The sequence below is a fragment of the Anas platyrhynchos genome, chromosome 1, assembly GCF_047663525.1.
Source record: "Anas platyrhynchos isolate ZD024472 breed Pekin duck chromosome 1, IASCAAS_PekinDuck_T2T, whole genome shotgun sequence".
NCBI lineage: Eukaryota > Metazoa > Chordata > Aves > Anseriformes > Anatidae > Anas > Anas platyrhynchos.
In genome coordinates this window covers 52,935,966-52,953,122 of record NC_092587.1, presented here as the reverse complement: position 1 = coordinate 52,953,122, position 17,157 = coordinate 52,935,966, and the positions used below count along the sequence as shown (strand labels likewise).

The following is a 17,157-nucleotide window of genomic DNA, read 5'->3' as shown; positions in this document are numbered from 1 at the left end:
TCAGTGCCTCCGGTTACAATGGTGCTGTGTTCCTTCTCTCTCAGTAGCAAATCTAATGACTGTTTAGTTGATGAATACCTTTCTCATCTATCTGTTACGGTATGGTTTTTAGCTCTTGCCTTGCAATATGTAAGGCAAGATGTAATCTGTGCCATCACTTCTCCTGCCAATGCAGCCAAAAATAAATTGTCCCTTCCACTGTCTTTTCCAATTCACTTTTCTCTAAGGAATGTGCATTTTTTCATTCTGCTCTAAGGAAAAAAAAGGGAAAAAGTTGAGGTCAGTAACTTCAGTACTGTGCAAAATACGGAGCTCTGAAACTGCTGAATAGATTGTGGGTTTCGCTTCCTGCAGCTTTCAGTCTGATTGCTTGCTGGCTACATTAGTACATGTTGACGTTGTGTCTGTATAACTGCAGCTTGGATGTTCTGCTTTTTTGGAAGGAAAAAAAAAACAAGATCAGTGTTTGTGTGGGAAATGTGCGTTATGTAGAAAAAATAGAACAATGGAAAATGGGAAGCAACCAAGCAAACTTTTTAGCATGGAGGGTTGATCATTCTTGGTCTGTGCTCTGCAGCTGGAGTTGGGCCCTAGGATAAGTATGCGATGCTAATGCTAATTTTCAGCTACTTACTAACACCTAACTTAATATTACATAAACTTGTGGTGGTGTTGTTCTTGTTCTTGCTCCTTTAAGCAATTGAGTAATCGTTTAACTACTTTTGAAGTGGCAGAGAAATGCTGTGGAAGCTGAGAAAATTCACAGCAAAAACAACTCTAGTGAGCTAATGGAAGAGAACTGAAGACAAGTTTGGGCATAACTGATCAGAGCCCAAATACAGAGCTGAACACAAACCTGCTTAGCTGTGCTGAAACTTAAGCATGGTGTGGACTATGAATTCCAAATGACCTGGGACATCTCCAGAATGATAAAACTGTGTTTTTATAGTTCCAGCCCCATATTGTGTCCTTGCTATTATCTACAGCCACCTACACCTTCCCCCCCTCCCACCCCTGTCCCATAGTTATTGCAGCATAAATTTCTCTATTTTTTCTTACAGGGAAAGGAAGGAGAACTGTGTTTTTTTTTTTTTTTTTTTCAAACTTAGACTCTGCTATATGACAATATATTTTTTATTCCTCTTTCTTAATAATAGCTCTTGTAGTATAAATGCATTATGTGCAGTTGAGCTTTCTAAAGGGGGGGTGGGTGAGAAGGGAGAACTTTGTAGCTGCCTAACTGTGGGGATAATTAGGAAGGCGTAGGCACTACTGGGGATATTCGTGCTGTCCGAAGAAGGTATTTTATGTGACAAGTGCAGCAGGGATTCCAGACCTACTTGCTTTTGCTTTTAGTGAGCACCACACAGGGAGCAAAGCCACACAGTGCAGGTGTTTAAGTTATTTGTCTGCAGTTAGATGAATGAATTTCTTCCTAAGATTCAAAAACCAGCAGTTATTTAAACCAGTTATTTGTCTTCTGGCAAAATAAATAAACAAAAAGCACAACAAAACTCTAATATACTATCATTAGTAAAACTTTAATGTTTGTAGATGGAGGAGAATGCAGCTGGATTATGATCACAAAATCTTGGAGCTGTTTGATTCCCGTTCCTCACAGCGTTCCTTGGCAACATGAAATTTAGTTCTGACTTCTCTACCTTATTTCTTCTCGAATATTGAATCTTTTTATTGCCTGAAATAGTTCTCACCAAGAAATGCTAGTGAGACCTCCAGGATTTTAAAAGGGGTATTCCTGAATTTTCTGCATTATTTACAATAAAATTTGGGAAGTTTTTCCTTTTTTATGATTTTCCTGACCAATACTGTTGTGGAGATTTTGTGTTTATTTACCTTCCAAACCTCATAATGTGTAGAATTTTTCAGCTCCACAATAGAACTAAGGATACTTTTTTATCACTGCCCTACAGTGATAAGATAATCAGTCAAGAGTGGATTGATGTTTTTTCTGGAATTCATTCTTTCCAAAGATATTCATTTGTAAAAACAACCTCTGAAATACATCTGCCATACACAGTATTTCTGTCATGGCTTTGCTGTAGGCAGTTTCCTACTGGTGTAGTATAACATCATACCCATAGCAGAATAATCTAAAGGTGTAATGCTGAATGCTTGTATTTTTGATTGTCTCCTATGGAGTGCAAAAGCTCTCCTGTGAAGAATGCAGATTTCTGTGATGAAATGATAAAACTATGAGTATTATTGGATAACAAATACAAAGCTTCTGAATTCTCAATCTTCCATTTCTTGTCTGGCACATTTATTTAATTCTTTTTTAATTGTGATACGCTGAACCAGAAGCAAAACTTAGAAACAATAAATACTCAATGACACAAGAAGCAATCTTGGTTGATGTATTTGTGTTCTTTTACCAGAATCTGGTTCTGCAATTACTGCTTCCTGTATTGGTTTGGGAAACTCTACAACGCCTCCACCTGGGCAAGCAGGAAAACCAGTACCAGGATACAATGGTAAGACTGTGCTAAAAGTATGCTGCTAGAAAAGGATATTGCTTATATTCCTGCGTAAGCGCACTTTAATCTAAGACTTCATAGGAAAAGCAAATTACAGTCTTGCTAACACATTTTCCTCCTTCTTGTAATAGGAAGCTGCCTTTTTTGTGTTGTGGAATGTGACTGTGCTTAAGAAATTCAGTGTAATTCTCCAAAATGTTGAGAAACTACTCCTACTTTTGTTATATAAAAGGGCTACCACATACTTATAAACTGGATATAACAAAGATATGAAAAAAATACTGTGCTTTAAGGCTTTATCTACAATTGCACAGAATTAAATGAGAAGCAGCAGTAAAACTGTATTGGCACAGTGGGAGGAAAAATGTTAGTCATAACCATCAACAGAAGAGGAAATGATAACTAGACAAATAATTGCTGCTGTAACTTGCACTTGGAATGTTTTTCATACCTGTATTTTCAATTTTCAGAGCCTAAATAGTTTTGTTTTGGAAGATGTACATCAAATAACTGTGTCTCAGAGACTTATTGATTAGATTTTCTTTTGGTGCTACAGTTTTGTATGAGAAGTATCCTGAAGTGCACAAAGGGAATTCTTAGTGTGACATCTGTGTCTTCCACAAAGGTGTCACTAATGAACTAACAAGTAACCTGGCAAGGATATGAACCCTTCCCCTTTCCCTTCCTCTCCCCTCCCTTTCCCTCCCCTCCCCTGTTGATTTTAAGCACATTATCTTTGAGTACTTGTAGAGCATTTTTATTTCCAGATCGGAAAATGCTAGGTTATGAACCAGCAGTAAAAGGGAGAGCGCTCATTGTCTGGAAGCTATTTGTTTGTAGAGGGTACAGCTACAGATTAAGAATGCAAAAATATTTTCATACTTGGGAAGCCTGATCTTAACACAGTTCTAAAGAGTTACTTGAAGTCCAAATAATAATTACATTTCTTAAAGATCAAACTGTCCTCAGAAAAGGTTCTCACATTCTTGGGCAGAAAAAGCTTAGCCATTTTTTCTCCTAATTGATGGAAGAAATGGAAATGAACATTAAAGAAAATACGTGCAGCTGTTCTGGGTTCTAGCACTTACAGAATGAAGACGAACATTAGTTTAAAAACAGCATTAAAACCAAGCTGTGAAGTTCGTCTACAATTGTAATAAATAGGGAAGAGTGGAAAAAGGTATGACACATGCTAGAAAATGTCCTGCCCCAAGATATATGAGTAGCAAGAATATAAAAATTACACTTGAATTTTCTGAAACATGGCACCGAGTGTAAGGAAGGAATTCCTTCAAACAGAACAGAGGAAATATCTTAAACATGCAATAAGAAAAGAAAAATAAAATGAGCACTGAAATACACTAAAGATTTAGGAAATAACTGTATCTTTTTTGCTTATTGGTTTGAGGCCAATTATGTCCTGTAATGCAGCCATTCATTAAGTAGTGGATCTTCTGAAATTACTCTGTGCAGACAGCTGTCTTGCTGTCACCCACATCTGTTTTGATGTTTTGGCTGCTGTTACTGTATTAATTAGAAGAGTTTCTTATGCCTTATGCATTAGAAGATAGATTTTGTATTCTTAGATTATACAACTGGTAGTGATTTTTGGACATTGCAAAAGTTTTGTTTTATTTATGCTATGATGTAAATAGAAAGTTAAAAAGTCTACTTAAGTAGACTTCCTTCCTGTCATACTGCTGAAATAAATTTACTTCTTTGAATCTTTTTAGATAATTTCATTGCATTGTTCACAAACTGAAGTAAGTCCTACATTTAGAAGTACTGTCAGTTCATCAGTAATTCAAGAATAAGCAGTACAGTAACCACCCTCCCCTTTTTGTATTTTTGTATTTTGAAATACTCTGCTTGCAAGGAGAATAAATGCTGGAATTCCTACCCTAATAAAATAAACTGTTTACATTTTACTTTAATATAATAAAAACAGGAAAATAAGCTGGGGGTTGGGAAAGCATTGAAAGATACAGGTGAGTGGGTTCTGTGTGGGTCTTTCTGTGGGTCTTTCTGTGTTCTAAGTCTAAATTCTCCAAATGTAACATTGCCATCTTCTCACAACATCTAAAAAGATAAAAGATCCCAAGTCACTGAATTATAAAACTGGTGTGGTTGACTTGCCTGTGTCTGTGTGCTGAGCTGTCACTTCCAGCAGGCTCTTCAGTCACTTAAAAAATATCATTTTCTGTGAAGGAGTGGCTTCATCCAGAACTAGTAAATTACAGATTTTTCTGTTCTTTGGACGGATAATATATGATATTACTCATAAGACTCTTAGCGGGGTTTTAGTGAAAAGTCTATCATCCTCTTTTCCCCATTTCCTCTGTAACTTTTTAATACAGAATGTAAGATTATTTGTATTAGTTTAATTCCAGCTGAACATAGCTTTCTTTGCTTGGGCAGACTTCAAAACGCATGTTTTTAAACCCATGTCAGCTTAGTCTGTCAAAACCATTTGTCCCTGTTTTTCCATGGTTTAGTCATTTCATGTTGTTCAATTCCATTTATCATAGGCCAAGTTGATACTCTAGTTAAGAAGTACTGTGGCCTATCTACCATTCTTCCTTATCCCTATGCCTTCAGATGAAAAGGGTGGTTGTAGTGGATTTCCCAGCTGACTGCCCTGAGGAGGCTATTTCAGGTGGTTTTCCTCAGAAGCCTACATACTTCATACCAAGATGCAATCTGAAGGTGATGGGTCATTGTCATCTGGGAAAAAGTCTTCTCTTCAAAGGTCTGGATTTTTTGGTGTTCTCTAGCATAATGCTGCTGTACAGTTTTGGGTAATTCAGAAGTTAAATTACATCTTTGTGTTAGACTAGAATAACCTTGTCAGTTGGGGACCATCTTTCTGAGTCTCCTGAGAGCCTTTGAAAGCCAGGCACATTTATCTACTGCTAATAGCACTTCTCACATCATCTAGATGAGCCTCCAGTAATCTTAGTTATGTTATCTGAACACTTTTTCTCATAATATATCTGAAAAATCCTTCATTATTTGCAAGCTTAGAATTTCCAATATGAAGGTGTCTTTTAATTCTCAGTTCTATGTTTTTTCCCTTTTTGACTTTGTGCTGTCTAATCCCAGAGCACAAGTATTATTTGAGACTTTTAGGACTTAAGGCTGAATGTTAATGTCATAGGGTTATCGAGTTTTGTACTCTCAAATTACTTAATACCTTTAATTGCTTGGTGTATTGCCATTCTCAACTGTGACATAAATTGATATCCGTGAATGAAGACACTGTTTTCCACTCTTCCACCTTAAAATACTCTACTTAACAGGAGTTCTCTTCCTGTATTATTATTATTTATTTATTTTTTATTTTTTTTTACAGTGATGATTCTGGATGAAAATAAGGAACCAGTGAAGACGAAGACTTTAGGAAATATTGTGGTAAAGTAAGCAAACTAAGTATTTTCTGAAACTTCTGCCTCTTTCATGCCTAACTGTTGCCATAATAAAACTTAGGTTTGTAGTCAATGGATAGACAAAGGTATTTGGAAAGAAAATTGCCCCTAGCTGCCATAGGCATTCAGCTAGGATGGAAGAAATCACCTTGCAGATGTGCTTATGTCTCTTTGCTGTCTGTAGGGGTGACACAGACAGTTTAGAATAGGTGCTTAGCACTAGCTACCTACAGCTACGCGAAATTAATTTCATTCTTAGCAATTCTCTGCCAAATGAGATGAATTATATCTACAAACAGGTGGATAACATTTCTGAGTCATAACTATCTTGGTATTTACATGCCTGTCAGAAGTGGATATTATCACATTAAGAGATATGTTGGGGCTATTCTCAAAGTTTTAAAGCCAAGATTTATCTTCCCTAACACTGCCCTATATTTAGGCCTTTTTCTTAAGGGATTGCAAGGGTGTTTATGTATTGATTTGTTGTTTTATCTCTCCCAGCATGATTTTTGCTGCAGCCAAATAAACTGATAGGGAAATAGTGGGGAGATTTTCCTCCTTATTTTCCTCCCGTCCCTTTTCCCCTTTTCCCCTTCTTTCTTTTCTTCCTTTTTTTCATTGGATCACTCAGTGAATAGTGTCCCTGTACCATTGCTATTATATCGTCATGTTCTTATTTATTATAATATCCATTCTGAAATTGGGGAAAGAGTAGTAAGGGCAAAATTACAATGTTTCAAAAAAAAGTCATTATGAAACATTAATTGTTAACCCATCTTTCTGTTCTGTGTCTTTTCTGATGATCTTTCAAGATGCTCTTAAAATTCATCCTGCAGCCTAACTATAAAATGCAAACAAAACAAAACAAAAAAAAGACAAAGCTTTTGATGAGCTTTAGAAGACCAGTTCTGGGTGTTTTTAACATGTCCAATGTTTGAATCTATAGACTGTTACGAGAAGTTGGTTTTAGGATATTATGGTTTGGAGTGTCTTAATTTTGTTCCAGGTTTCATTCTAATAAGTGACAATTTCTTGACAGTGTTTAGTTGGTTATTGTGTTCATAAAAATCTGTGGCTGTTAGGTTAAGACATCACGTTTTCTATCTTCTGCTGCACTCAGCTCAATTGTTGTTTAGCTGTAAAACTTTTTTTTTTTTTCCTTAATTTTTAGATTAGGACTAGTTTGCATAAAACCCTCCTGCAAAGGAAGCCTTTCCCTTCTTCATTTCTTTACCTCTCTACTCATACAAATCCCTTAAAAGTAGTGGTGATGATCCTTGTTATTAGCAGGGTTTGTTTATCAACCCAGGATCCTCAGGCATCTTGAAGTGATGAAGTGGGAGAATTGGGATAGTTTTGACTCTTCTTCTGTCATACAGTCAGCAGCAAAATATGGTCCACTGCTTTAGAAAAACAAAACAAAACACGACCAAACACAGGTATTTGCTTTATCTGCAGCATACAGGAATTGAGAAATATTCTTCAGTATTTCTGGGAATGGAGTATGACCACACACTGCCTACAATACAAGCTGTGCAAAAGTGGCATGGTGCAGCTCTTGGTTATTTTTAGGCTAGTCTAACTGCTGATAAGGACTGTTGGGGGCTGCTTGAGGCCTGCAATGCTCATAAGTATAGTATTTAAAATAGCTGTTCTTGCAATAGAGTTTTGAAATTTAATTTTATCCTGCAGGAGTCAAATAGTTTAGAAAGGTCGTTCTTACATGCTCCATCTCCCAGCACCAAGTATGTTATTTTCTTTTCTCATACCTACCAGATGTTTTTTCAAATAATCATCATCTTTGTGTCCTTTGGAAAGATTTTTTTTACTGAGGAGAACTCTCACAGCGGATAATTTACCTGGACATGCAACAATATTTTTGTCTTCACAAGTCTTTCAGGATAGAGTAATCAAATGCAGTGTTACAACATTTATGATGAAAGGGCAAAGGAAAATGAAGATTACTGCAGCTCATGAGAGTGGGTTTATATGAATTGTTTCCACATTTATGTTTTTTTGAGCTAGAATCTTTGGACGTGAAGAATAATTAACCAAGAATTCATTCTGAAGTGAAAATCACAGCATCAATGACCTCCACGTCCTTTAGCAAGACCAGTCTGATTTAGTGACACACTTGTGCTCGCTTTGTTCTGACCTGCCTATAATTAATACAAAACGGAGAAGCTGTGTGTGTGTATATATATGTGTAAGCGTGATTAGCAATGAGAAACTTCAAAGGAATGTTAGCAAAGAGAAATACTATTTAAATTCCAATGCAGTGGAAATTTCAATTTTGCTCTTTTTCATTATGAACATTGCAAACCTGTTATTTTTATTTAATGAGACCATTGTCAGCATTGTCTCATTCTTTACATTTGTTCATGAAAGAAAGAGGACTACGTTTGCCATATATTCATTCTATCCAGGGAGTAATGTCTACCAGTAAATTTCCCTCTAGATCCTTTTAGGAATGTCCATAACCATGTTACACTTCCTCTAGTGTTTTGTTTCGTTAATTTTGTGCCACTGTAATGGGGCTTTATGTGATAAGTATTTAAAAATTACTTTTACTGGTCTCCACTGCATAGAATCACATAAGCATTTCCGTTCCATATTCAGAAAGAGGAGAGACAATGCATTATATGTTCAGCGATCCTGAAATGTGTTTGTAAGTTGGAGTGGACAACTGATAAGTGTTAGTTTTTTAACTAAGTGATTAGTTAAATTGCATTTAAGAATAGAACATCCTGAGTTGGAAGGGACCCACAAGGATCATCAAGTCCAACTCCTGGGTCCCCAAAGGATCACCCCCAAAAAACAAAAATCAGATCATGTGTCTGAGAACATTGTCTGAGAACATTCTCCAAACACTTCTTGCTGCAGAGATGAAATGTTGCTTGTAGAACCGTTTAAAGAAAGTGTGTCATCCTGCATAGACTACTCGCAATACATTCTTGTAATTAACAGCCATACACCTAAGTACAATTTGCTAAATTTATAAAACCTAGAAAGCAGTGCCTTACAAATAAGCTATTGGAACAACTTTCATAGGAATATGGTGTTTTTTTATTGACACCACAAACGTGGATTGTAAATAAATGCTCATTTTACCAAACATTACAGGCTTGAGGTAGAATTTAGTAGATGATATCCTTTAGGCTGTGTTGTATGGGAGGTCATTTTAGATAATTGTTTTTTTTTTGTTATTATTATTTTTATTTTTTTTATCAGCTCTGTCTTTTTCCTTTACAAGTGAAACAATGAGCACAACTTTCAATGTGTGAGCAATTTGTCCAAAAATGAGCTGAATACATGTGGGTAGCATTTGAACTTTTTTACTTTTAACTCTTTCCAGGCATTTTAACATTTTTTGATGCTTTTCCTCTTTCCTATCAAACTAGATTTTTTTTTCCTGCAAAATACACACTGAAACCAACTGCTTCTGTGACATTTTTCAAGTGACTAAAGGGATATTTTTTCCAGTCCTGTTGTTCTTTGTGCCTGAAAAAGCTTGAAGATTGGAGATGGTTTTCAAATTGCAATCACAAAAAATTTTTTTGAAGAGCGCTGTTTACATACAGCACTACACAAATAATGAGTAATAATATAGCTGCCAATCAGGATAACTTAATTCCACTCACAGGCCTACCTTGTGTAACCATGGCTGATATTTGCTTTGCCTGGTGGTAATGAACGGCCTGTGACTGCCATTGTCTACCATAAAATGAATAAATGAAGGGATGACTTTTCTCCTTTCTGAAACTCAGAAAAGTAGTACCTGTAATAGTTTTGACTTTCATCTGTACTTTCAGAAAGCTTTTTTTTTTTTTCCCTCTAAATAATCTTCTGAGGTCTGTGTCAATAATTTGTTCCAGCAGCAAGAAATCTTGCATCATTATGCTAAGTGGCATCCTGAAAGGATGTGACACAGTCATCTTTTCCCAGGCAATGTTACAGGTGGGTTGACCACTGTTGCATGAAAAACAAATGAACTATGAAACAATGCTCAAAAAACAGGTAATGATTGTAGTTTCAAATTGGCTATTAGAAAATGGTTATCATACTTCAGAGGTTTTTGCGATGCTGCCAAGCTCACCTAATCTTAATATCTCACTTTGTAATAAAATTACCTTTTTTTTTAATAAAATGTAACCAGAGTGTTACATTTCAGTCTTCTCTCTCCTTTCACATCATTATGATCCAGCGCTTCTCCCTTTAGAATTCATGGCAGTGTTCCCGTGGACAGCAGTGGGATGGAGATACTTTTGGCTCGGGGTTATTTGATCCTGATGTCTTGGCAAAATTCCAGTATGCTGAATTATTTTCTGGCAAGCTGAATTCCACCTTTATTAATTTTATTAGCAATTTGTGTTTTCCCAGCACCTACGAATTGTAGTCAGTTGTGATCCTAAGCACTTTGTTACCACTAAAGAATTGCATGTGCCCATCACTGTTCAATTATTTTGCCCGAAAGACTGACACAAAGAAGATGGCATTTGTTTTTTGCTTAGGAGATGGAATGGAGTCCTAACTGCAAGTAGTGTTTTAGAGAAGACAAAGGAGGGGTATTTTCAGATTGTGTCTGTATCGTGCTATGTGTTGTGCTGTGGAAATACCTGTGGTAGCCAGTAGGTTAGCAGCCTGGTTTCCATAGACTGAAGAAGATTATTTCTCTTGCTTCTCAGCAATATGCACTGTGGATATCATTGCATTTTTTTTCCTTTAAACAAAACAAACTAACCAAGCAAGCAAACAAAAACATTGGGAGCAGGGATTATATTTTTGATGATATGTTACGTAGTTCTTGGTTTAGATTTCTAAACAATTGTAGTTACAGAAGGCAAAATGTCTTCCTGGTTTCTGCAATAAAATTAGCTCTTCTGTTTAATGGCTAAGTGGAAACCACTGAATAGAGCCTTGGTGAATTTATTAAGGATTTTGTCAATATGAACTGTCCTTTCTCTCCCATCACAAGAATGCTTCAGATTGTTAAATAAACTGAAAGTTCAAAATCTGCAACGATTCAGGCCGTTATGAACTATTAGCAACCAGGCAACAACCATAGTAACTACCACTCTTGGGTGGTTTTTCTTAAATCTGAAGAAGAGGTTTTTCATTTAAATGCATACACACACAAACACAGGGATTGATATATTGCTTTTTTACTGTATTTATTTCAAGGCAAATACTCTGGCATGTTTGTGTATCACAAGGGTGCTTACTAAGCTGGTAGGTCTCATGAATTCTTGCCAGAGGGGCAGAAGCCAGCCAGATCTCCTGAAGCCTGGGTGCCTAACTGGGAAGTGTCTGGCATTTGTGGCCTTGCCTTAACCATACTTTCAAGGAATGTGGCTTATAGGATGTGTTGAGACAAAACCCTTAGAATAACGGTAGTATTTATAGTAGTATATTCTATTATGCTACTTGAGCTGAATTAGCTTGGAGACACCTGGCATTGTAAAAAGTTGTGAATTTAAATCATTGCTAGATGATGCGGCCTTTTGAGTATAACTCTTACTATTTATACCTTATTTAGATAAAAATAAATGAATATATATATATAAAACTTTTATGACTGTAACATTAGAAATGTACATGTAGTAACAGATCTGTTCCTGGGACCTGAACATCATAGGAGACTTGTAATGATATCAATGTTGCTGCCATACAGAGTGGTGTTACGCTGCTAGAGATGTTGCCTTTTGGGCTCATAGGGACCAGTGTTGGGCTCATAGAGGTCAGTGTTAAAAAATAAAATGCCATGGATAAAGATTTGTTTGTAAGGAATGCAGGCATATGCATTCTTTAGGAAGCATTTACAGTTTTACCAGTATGAATATGCTTCCTTGCCTGATCATTCTCTCTCTTACTAGGGTTAAGCTTTATGAAATTTGTGTTGGATGTTCTGTGCCTGAATATGTATCTTTTAGAGTTAAACACAGCTTCCTGCCTTTGAAGGACAAAAATGACCACTTCTCTGTTAGCTGAGTCTTGTCTAGCTTTTCCTGTTCTGGCAGATAGGTGCAATGTCCTGTCTTTTGTCACGTTCTTGTCCTTGGCTGAAGAATGGATATATAGTATGAATTGAAAACTCAACTAATAAATCATTCCAGAATTTTGCAGCTTCACTTCTTAAAATATATATATATATATATATATATATATATATTTAAAAAAAAAACAAACTGCAGATATTTTAAAAAGTTTTTAAAATGACTTTTTATCAATATACTTTCAAATAATTCACAAAATAATTCCAATAATATTATGTGGAGTTAGAAGAAGGAAAACATTTTTATTCAGATTATTGTGACTGAAATTGTTAAATCTTTTTACAGAAACTGAAGATTTGTGTGCCTGATGATTTGTTTGCCTATACATGAGCTTGTACGTGTTAGATAAATAGATACCCATAATAATTAATTTGTCTGAATCATAGCATATATGCACACATTTCTGAGAGATACTTAATTCATCAAAATGTTGGAAGCTGAGTGCTGATGGCATATTTATAGTGTAGTATGTAGTGCTTGCTAGACCAAACATCATTTTGTTGAATATTAGACACACGTGTTATATACAAGGCAAGGACTGGATACGGTACAGAGACACATGTGATCACAACAAATGCACAGTCTTGTTGATCTGTTATCAACATATTATTAAACAAAACTGTTTTCTTATTCCTACTCAATGACTGTTATCTGAATATGAAGTGTGAATGGAGAGCACGAACTGTACTTGTTATATCTGTGTTTCTAACTACTTCACTCTGCTCTTTTTAATTTAAGGTTGCCTTTGCCTCCTGGAGCATTCTCAGGACTTTGGGAAAATCAGGAAACATTCCAGAAGTTGTATTTCCAAAAATTTCCAGTAAGAATTACAAAATATCTTATATAAACTTTTGGAAATCTCGCAGCAGTGAATGCCATGAATTTTCAATTGGGTAGCATAAAAAAATTGTATCTTATTTTAATGGGAAATATTTTGATACATTTCTTATGGGCTGAAAAGCATTTCAAGTTAAACATTTCTTCATACATACTTCCAGCTTTTGGTCACATTGATTTTTTTCAGATCTGAAACAAAAGAAGTAAGTCTTCTGTAAAGAAAGTTTAAAGATTCTGAACCTAAAAGTTGTTTTATGTCATTTGGTCTAATAAAGATAAAAGCATTGATTCATTTCAAGCTTAGACTGGAATAACTTCAAATCCACTACCACTGACATGCAGTCATTCTAGTTTAGCATCAGTCCAAAATACACACTTGTCTACCACATGTGTATATATGTAGGAGGCTCCTTACTGAATTGTCCTTGTCAGATGAACTATCTAGGGACTCGTGTCCTCCTTTCTGCCTAGAAATAGATGGACTGGTCCAGATAGACTGTCCAGAATGGAAGGTTTGGTCCAATAAAAGTAAATGAGTGAACTGAGCAGGCAGATTATTTTCTTTGTGCGCTGGCATGATAGTGGTGTATGAATGGATCCAGCAAATGGGTATCGTAAGGGTCAATTTGACAACTGTCATTGTATTGTAACAATTCCACTCTTGTGTAGATTCAGGCAACATCCTTCTCCAAGTTGTCAGGGATTAAATTAGGCAGAGTGGAAAAAATCCAGGCTTCTGCTCTGTCTTAATAAAGACTGAAAAAAACTTCTGAAAAAGGAGCTCCAAGGTATATGATGATATAAGAATGGTGAAAAAAATAGAATTAAATCTTTTTGGCACCAACAATTTACTTCATTTGACACAATCAGTTTTGTGTGTTGGCTTCCTGGGAAATGGATGGATCTTTCTGGTACTCTTCCCTGAGTTTATTTGCATTTTTGGTTATGTTGTTTTTAGGGATATTATGATACTATGGATGCAGGTTATATGGATGAAGATGGCTATTTATATGTCCTGTCTCGAGCTGATGACGTGATCAATATTGCGGGACACAGACTTTCAGCAGGTGCAATTGAAGAGGTAAGCTCTGCCTGACAGTAAAATAGAAGAGTGAAACATGAATAAAGCAACCTGAGTTCATGAAGACTAAAAATCTCACAAAAATCAATTTTCATTCTGCTTATCTTGATTGCATTTGCATTGGTACTTTTAGGAAAAACAGTAATTGTTTCAGATCCTTCCTATTAAAGTGTATTCTAAGACAATAATAAGCAATTTGTATCACAGGCTTGAGAAAACAAGTGTGATATGACATATGAAGATGGAGGTAAGGGGCAGTGTGGTAGCATGGAAAGTGTTCTTGAAGTTCTAACATATTTACTTGGGAATACTTTAAGGTAAGGTAGGCTCAGCATGTCAAGTTTTTGCATTAGCTCATTAGCTACTGAAAACACTTAGGAGTAGAAACTATTTTTTCTTAAAATACAGTTTTTAGTCGTTTGGGTTTTGTTTGTCTTTTTTTTTTTTTTATAGTGTTTGGTGTTATCTGACTCCTTTTTGCATAGATTCACATTTGGTACTTTTTCTTGTTTCGAAGAATTTCGTTCTCAGTTCCTTGAGACCTGTTTTTTGTCTCTCTCTTACTGTAAGAGCAGTGGTAAATGAACATAAATTTTTCTTTAAAAAAATCCGACTGCTGAGTGAAAATCATTAATGTCATTCCTATGAAACTCAAAAAGTCGCAAATACTGCAGTACATAATAGTATCTTAATTTCATATCTTTGTTCACTTACTCCTTTACAACTGCTGTTGTTGCCAGTTATAAATTTCCCTGATGACGTATCAGTTGGTTATTCAGGGTGGCTAGGAAAAGGTGTGCTAGGTAAGTACAAGGGAAAAATATACTTAAAATTCTGAATTTAACTGTTCACTGAATCACAAACTAATTTGTGATTTTTTTCCTTTCTAATGTTTATATTAGCAATATGTTAATTAGTATGTTTTAGTGGCTGTATTTTTTTGAAGACTGAGTAACTTAAAAAAGAATAGAAGAAACTCTGATTTAACAGAAGGGAACAAATCCTTATAAATGTAGGGAGTTCTTCAAGGAGCAGTCAGCCAGGAAGTTGCTGTATTGACAGGTCTGTGAAGACATAAAGGTGTCTTTCAGTCTGCTTAAATCTATTGCCCCTTTGAAGTGAGTGTTTTGTGTTGCTCTATGACAACAGGGAACCTCATCCCCCCCCATTACTGCTCTGCTACCACAACAGCATTGTTTCCTGGTATCAAGCTGGATCTGAACCTTGCACAGCAAATGAGGAACTGAATTACCTCAAAGATGACATTCATGTCATTTTTGTGTCCATCTGAATTTGGTCAGAAGCTCAGTGTTGCTGTTTTTCTCCCTTTTAGAGCTTTCCCCAGAAATGGTGTTTCATCACTACAGACTTCTAGATGCTTTTCTATTCACCTTCTGAACAATGCTAAAAAATAGTGTTCTTAATACATGCACAGCAAATTGCTAGTTAAATGGGAAAGCATTAACAAGAACACAATTAGCTTTCCAGTAAGATCAGTAAATACAGAATTAGAGGTTCATTGAATAGACTTCTAATTAAGTGACAGTCACCTTGTTGAGCAAGTATATTAACTGTATTTACATTATAGCTGCATTACAAGCTTAACAGGTTTAGTTATACCTTAGTACTTTGGTGTTTCAGCTTCATTATGTTACAAACAATTAGTTTCTTTGTCTGTTAGTATCGTCAGGGCTCCATCTTTACTGAGATGCAGTAGGAGTTACTGTTTACCTTGCCAATCACTGAATGTTAGCCATTTTGGTAACCTCAGCTTGTGTTGATCCATCCATCTCTGTACATCAGTGGTTGAGTGCTTGGTTTGACTCTTTCTAAATTTGCTCTGATGTTAAAGAATTTTACATGAAAAATTCCCTTACTGACAGCGGGGTTTCTGTCTGCTGCTACATTAGAAGTCCATCCTTGTACCCACTGGGTCAAGGAATTCCCCTTCACTTTCTCTGTTTCTTACTTGTATGCAGTTTTTAGGTGGCTAGTGTTGATTCTGTTCTCTGATCATCTTTTCAAGCTGTCTTACAAAGTTTGATAACCTTACTAGCCCACTTCTGCATAATTCATAGAAAAGTAGATGAAAAATAGTTTCATCTTTTTCTTTCCTTCTTAATTCTATAACAATCAAGTCGCAGTGGTCAGGATCAAGAAGTGAGAGCAGAAAAGAACGGGTATTTAAAGTGTGAAATAGAATGTGTTACTGAGGTTCTGGACTAGATGTGACCCAGGCTCGTAGGTGTATGTAATACAGACAAATACCACCAGGATTTGGAGTTGCATGAAAAGAGCTAGGTGCTTTGGAAGAGGATTCACAACTGCTGGTGCCTTAAGTCTAACTTTGTCCCAGACTTAGTGATGCATATCTCAGTATGCATTGAGACATCTCGGTGATTTTTCTTCCACGAAGTAAGAACCTCAGCTGGCTAATTAGAAACAAGAGAGTCTCTCACATTTTGTTTTCCTGAATGAGATTTTGAGGTGGTGTCCATCACTTGTGTAATTGTGTACATACGCAGTAGGAAAGAAGGGACTTTGATTTAACTCGCTTTGTTGTCTAAGAATGTTGAGGTCTCACATTTCCAAGAGGATCAGCTGATTGCTAGGTTGGCTGCAAGCTGAGACAGGGCTTGTATTTGGCAAAGAATTAAAAAGATACAAGGCATCAGAGAGAATAAGAATGAATAAATATGACTTTATAGCCCTGTAATAAAAATGCTTCTGTGGTTTTGGTCCTTACTCACTTAACTGCACAATATTCATAGCATTAGACTAACATTATTTGTCTCAGCAAAAAATCAACCTAACAAAAACATAGGTGTGACACTCTTGTTTTCCCAAAACTATAAGGAAATCACCTTTGCTTTGTTCAAAACTACATGATTCCAGATTCTATGATTCTGTATTTGTACCTTGTGCTGCCACAGTTTTTATTTCTTCCACTTATTTGATAACTACACATAGGTGTGTGTGTAAATATTCACTGTTACATTTGCAACATGTGTAGTTGGAATCCTGAGTTGTATTGACTAAATGATTTTTGATGTCAAAACTTAAGAAGTCTATTTTTTATGTCCTTGCCTATGATTTTTTTTTTTTTTTAACTGAGATGTTCAAATTATTTATCTGGTTTAGTTTTGTTTTCTGTCCCTCAGTGTATTCTGTTCCATCATGCTGTGGCAGACTGTGCTGTTGTAGGCCAGGAGGATGCATTAAAAGGGCATGTTCCCTTTGCCCTGTGCGTACTCAGAGAAGGT

At 36.0% G+C, this 17,157-nt stretch overlaps 1 protein-coding gene across 1 annotated transcript in view; it reads left to right on the top strand.

Annotated features, from left to right (window-relative positions):
- Positions 1 to 17,157, top strand: part of ACSS3 (acyl-CoA synthetase short chain family member 3) — a 66,398-nt gene that overhangs the window by 47,746 nt on the left and 1,495 nt on the right. The window contains exons 10-14 of the mRNA XM_027451335.3: positions 2,397 to 2,492; positions 5,848 to 5,911; positions 12,715 to 12,796; positions 13,772 to 13,894; positions 17,056 to 17,155. Coding sequence (XP_027307136.3) covers positions 2,397 to 2,492; positions 5,848 to 5,911; positions 12,715 to 12,796; positions 13,772 to 13,894; positions 17,056 to 17,155 — 465 coding nt within the window. The remainder of the gene's footprint in view (positions 1 to 2,396; positions 2,493 to 5,847; positions 5,912 to 12,714; positions 12,797 to 13,771; positions 13,895 to 17,055; positions 17,156 to 17,157) is intronic.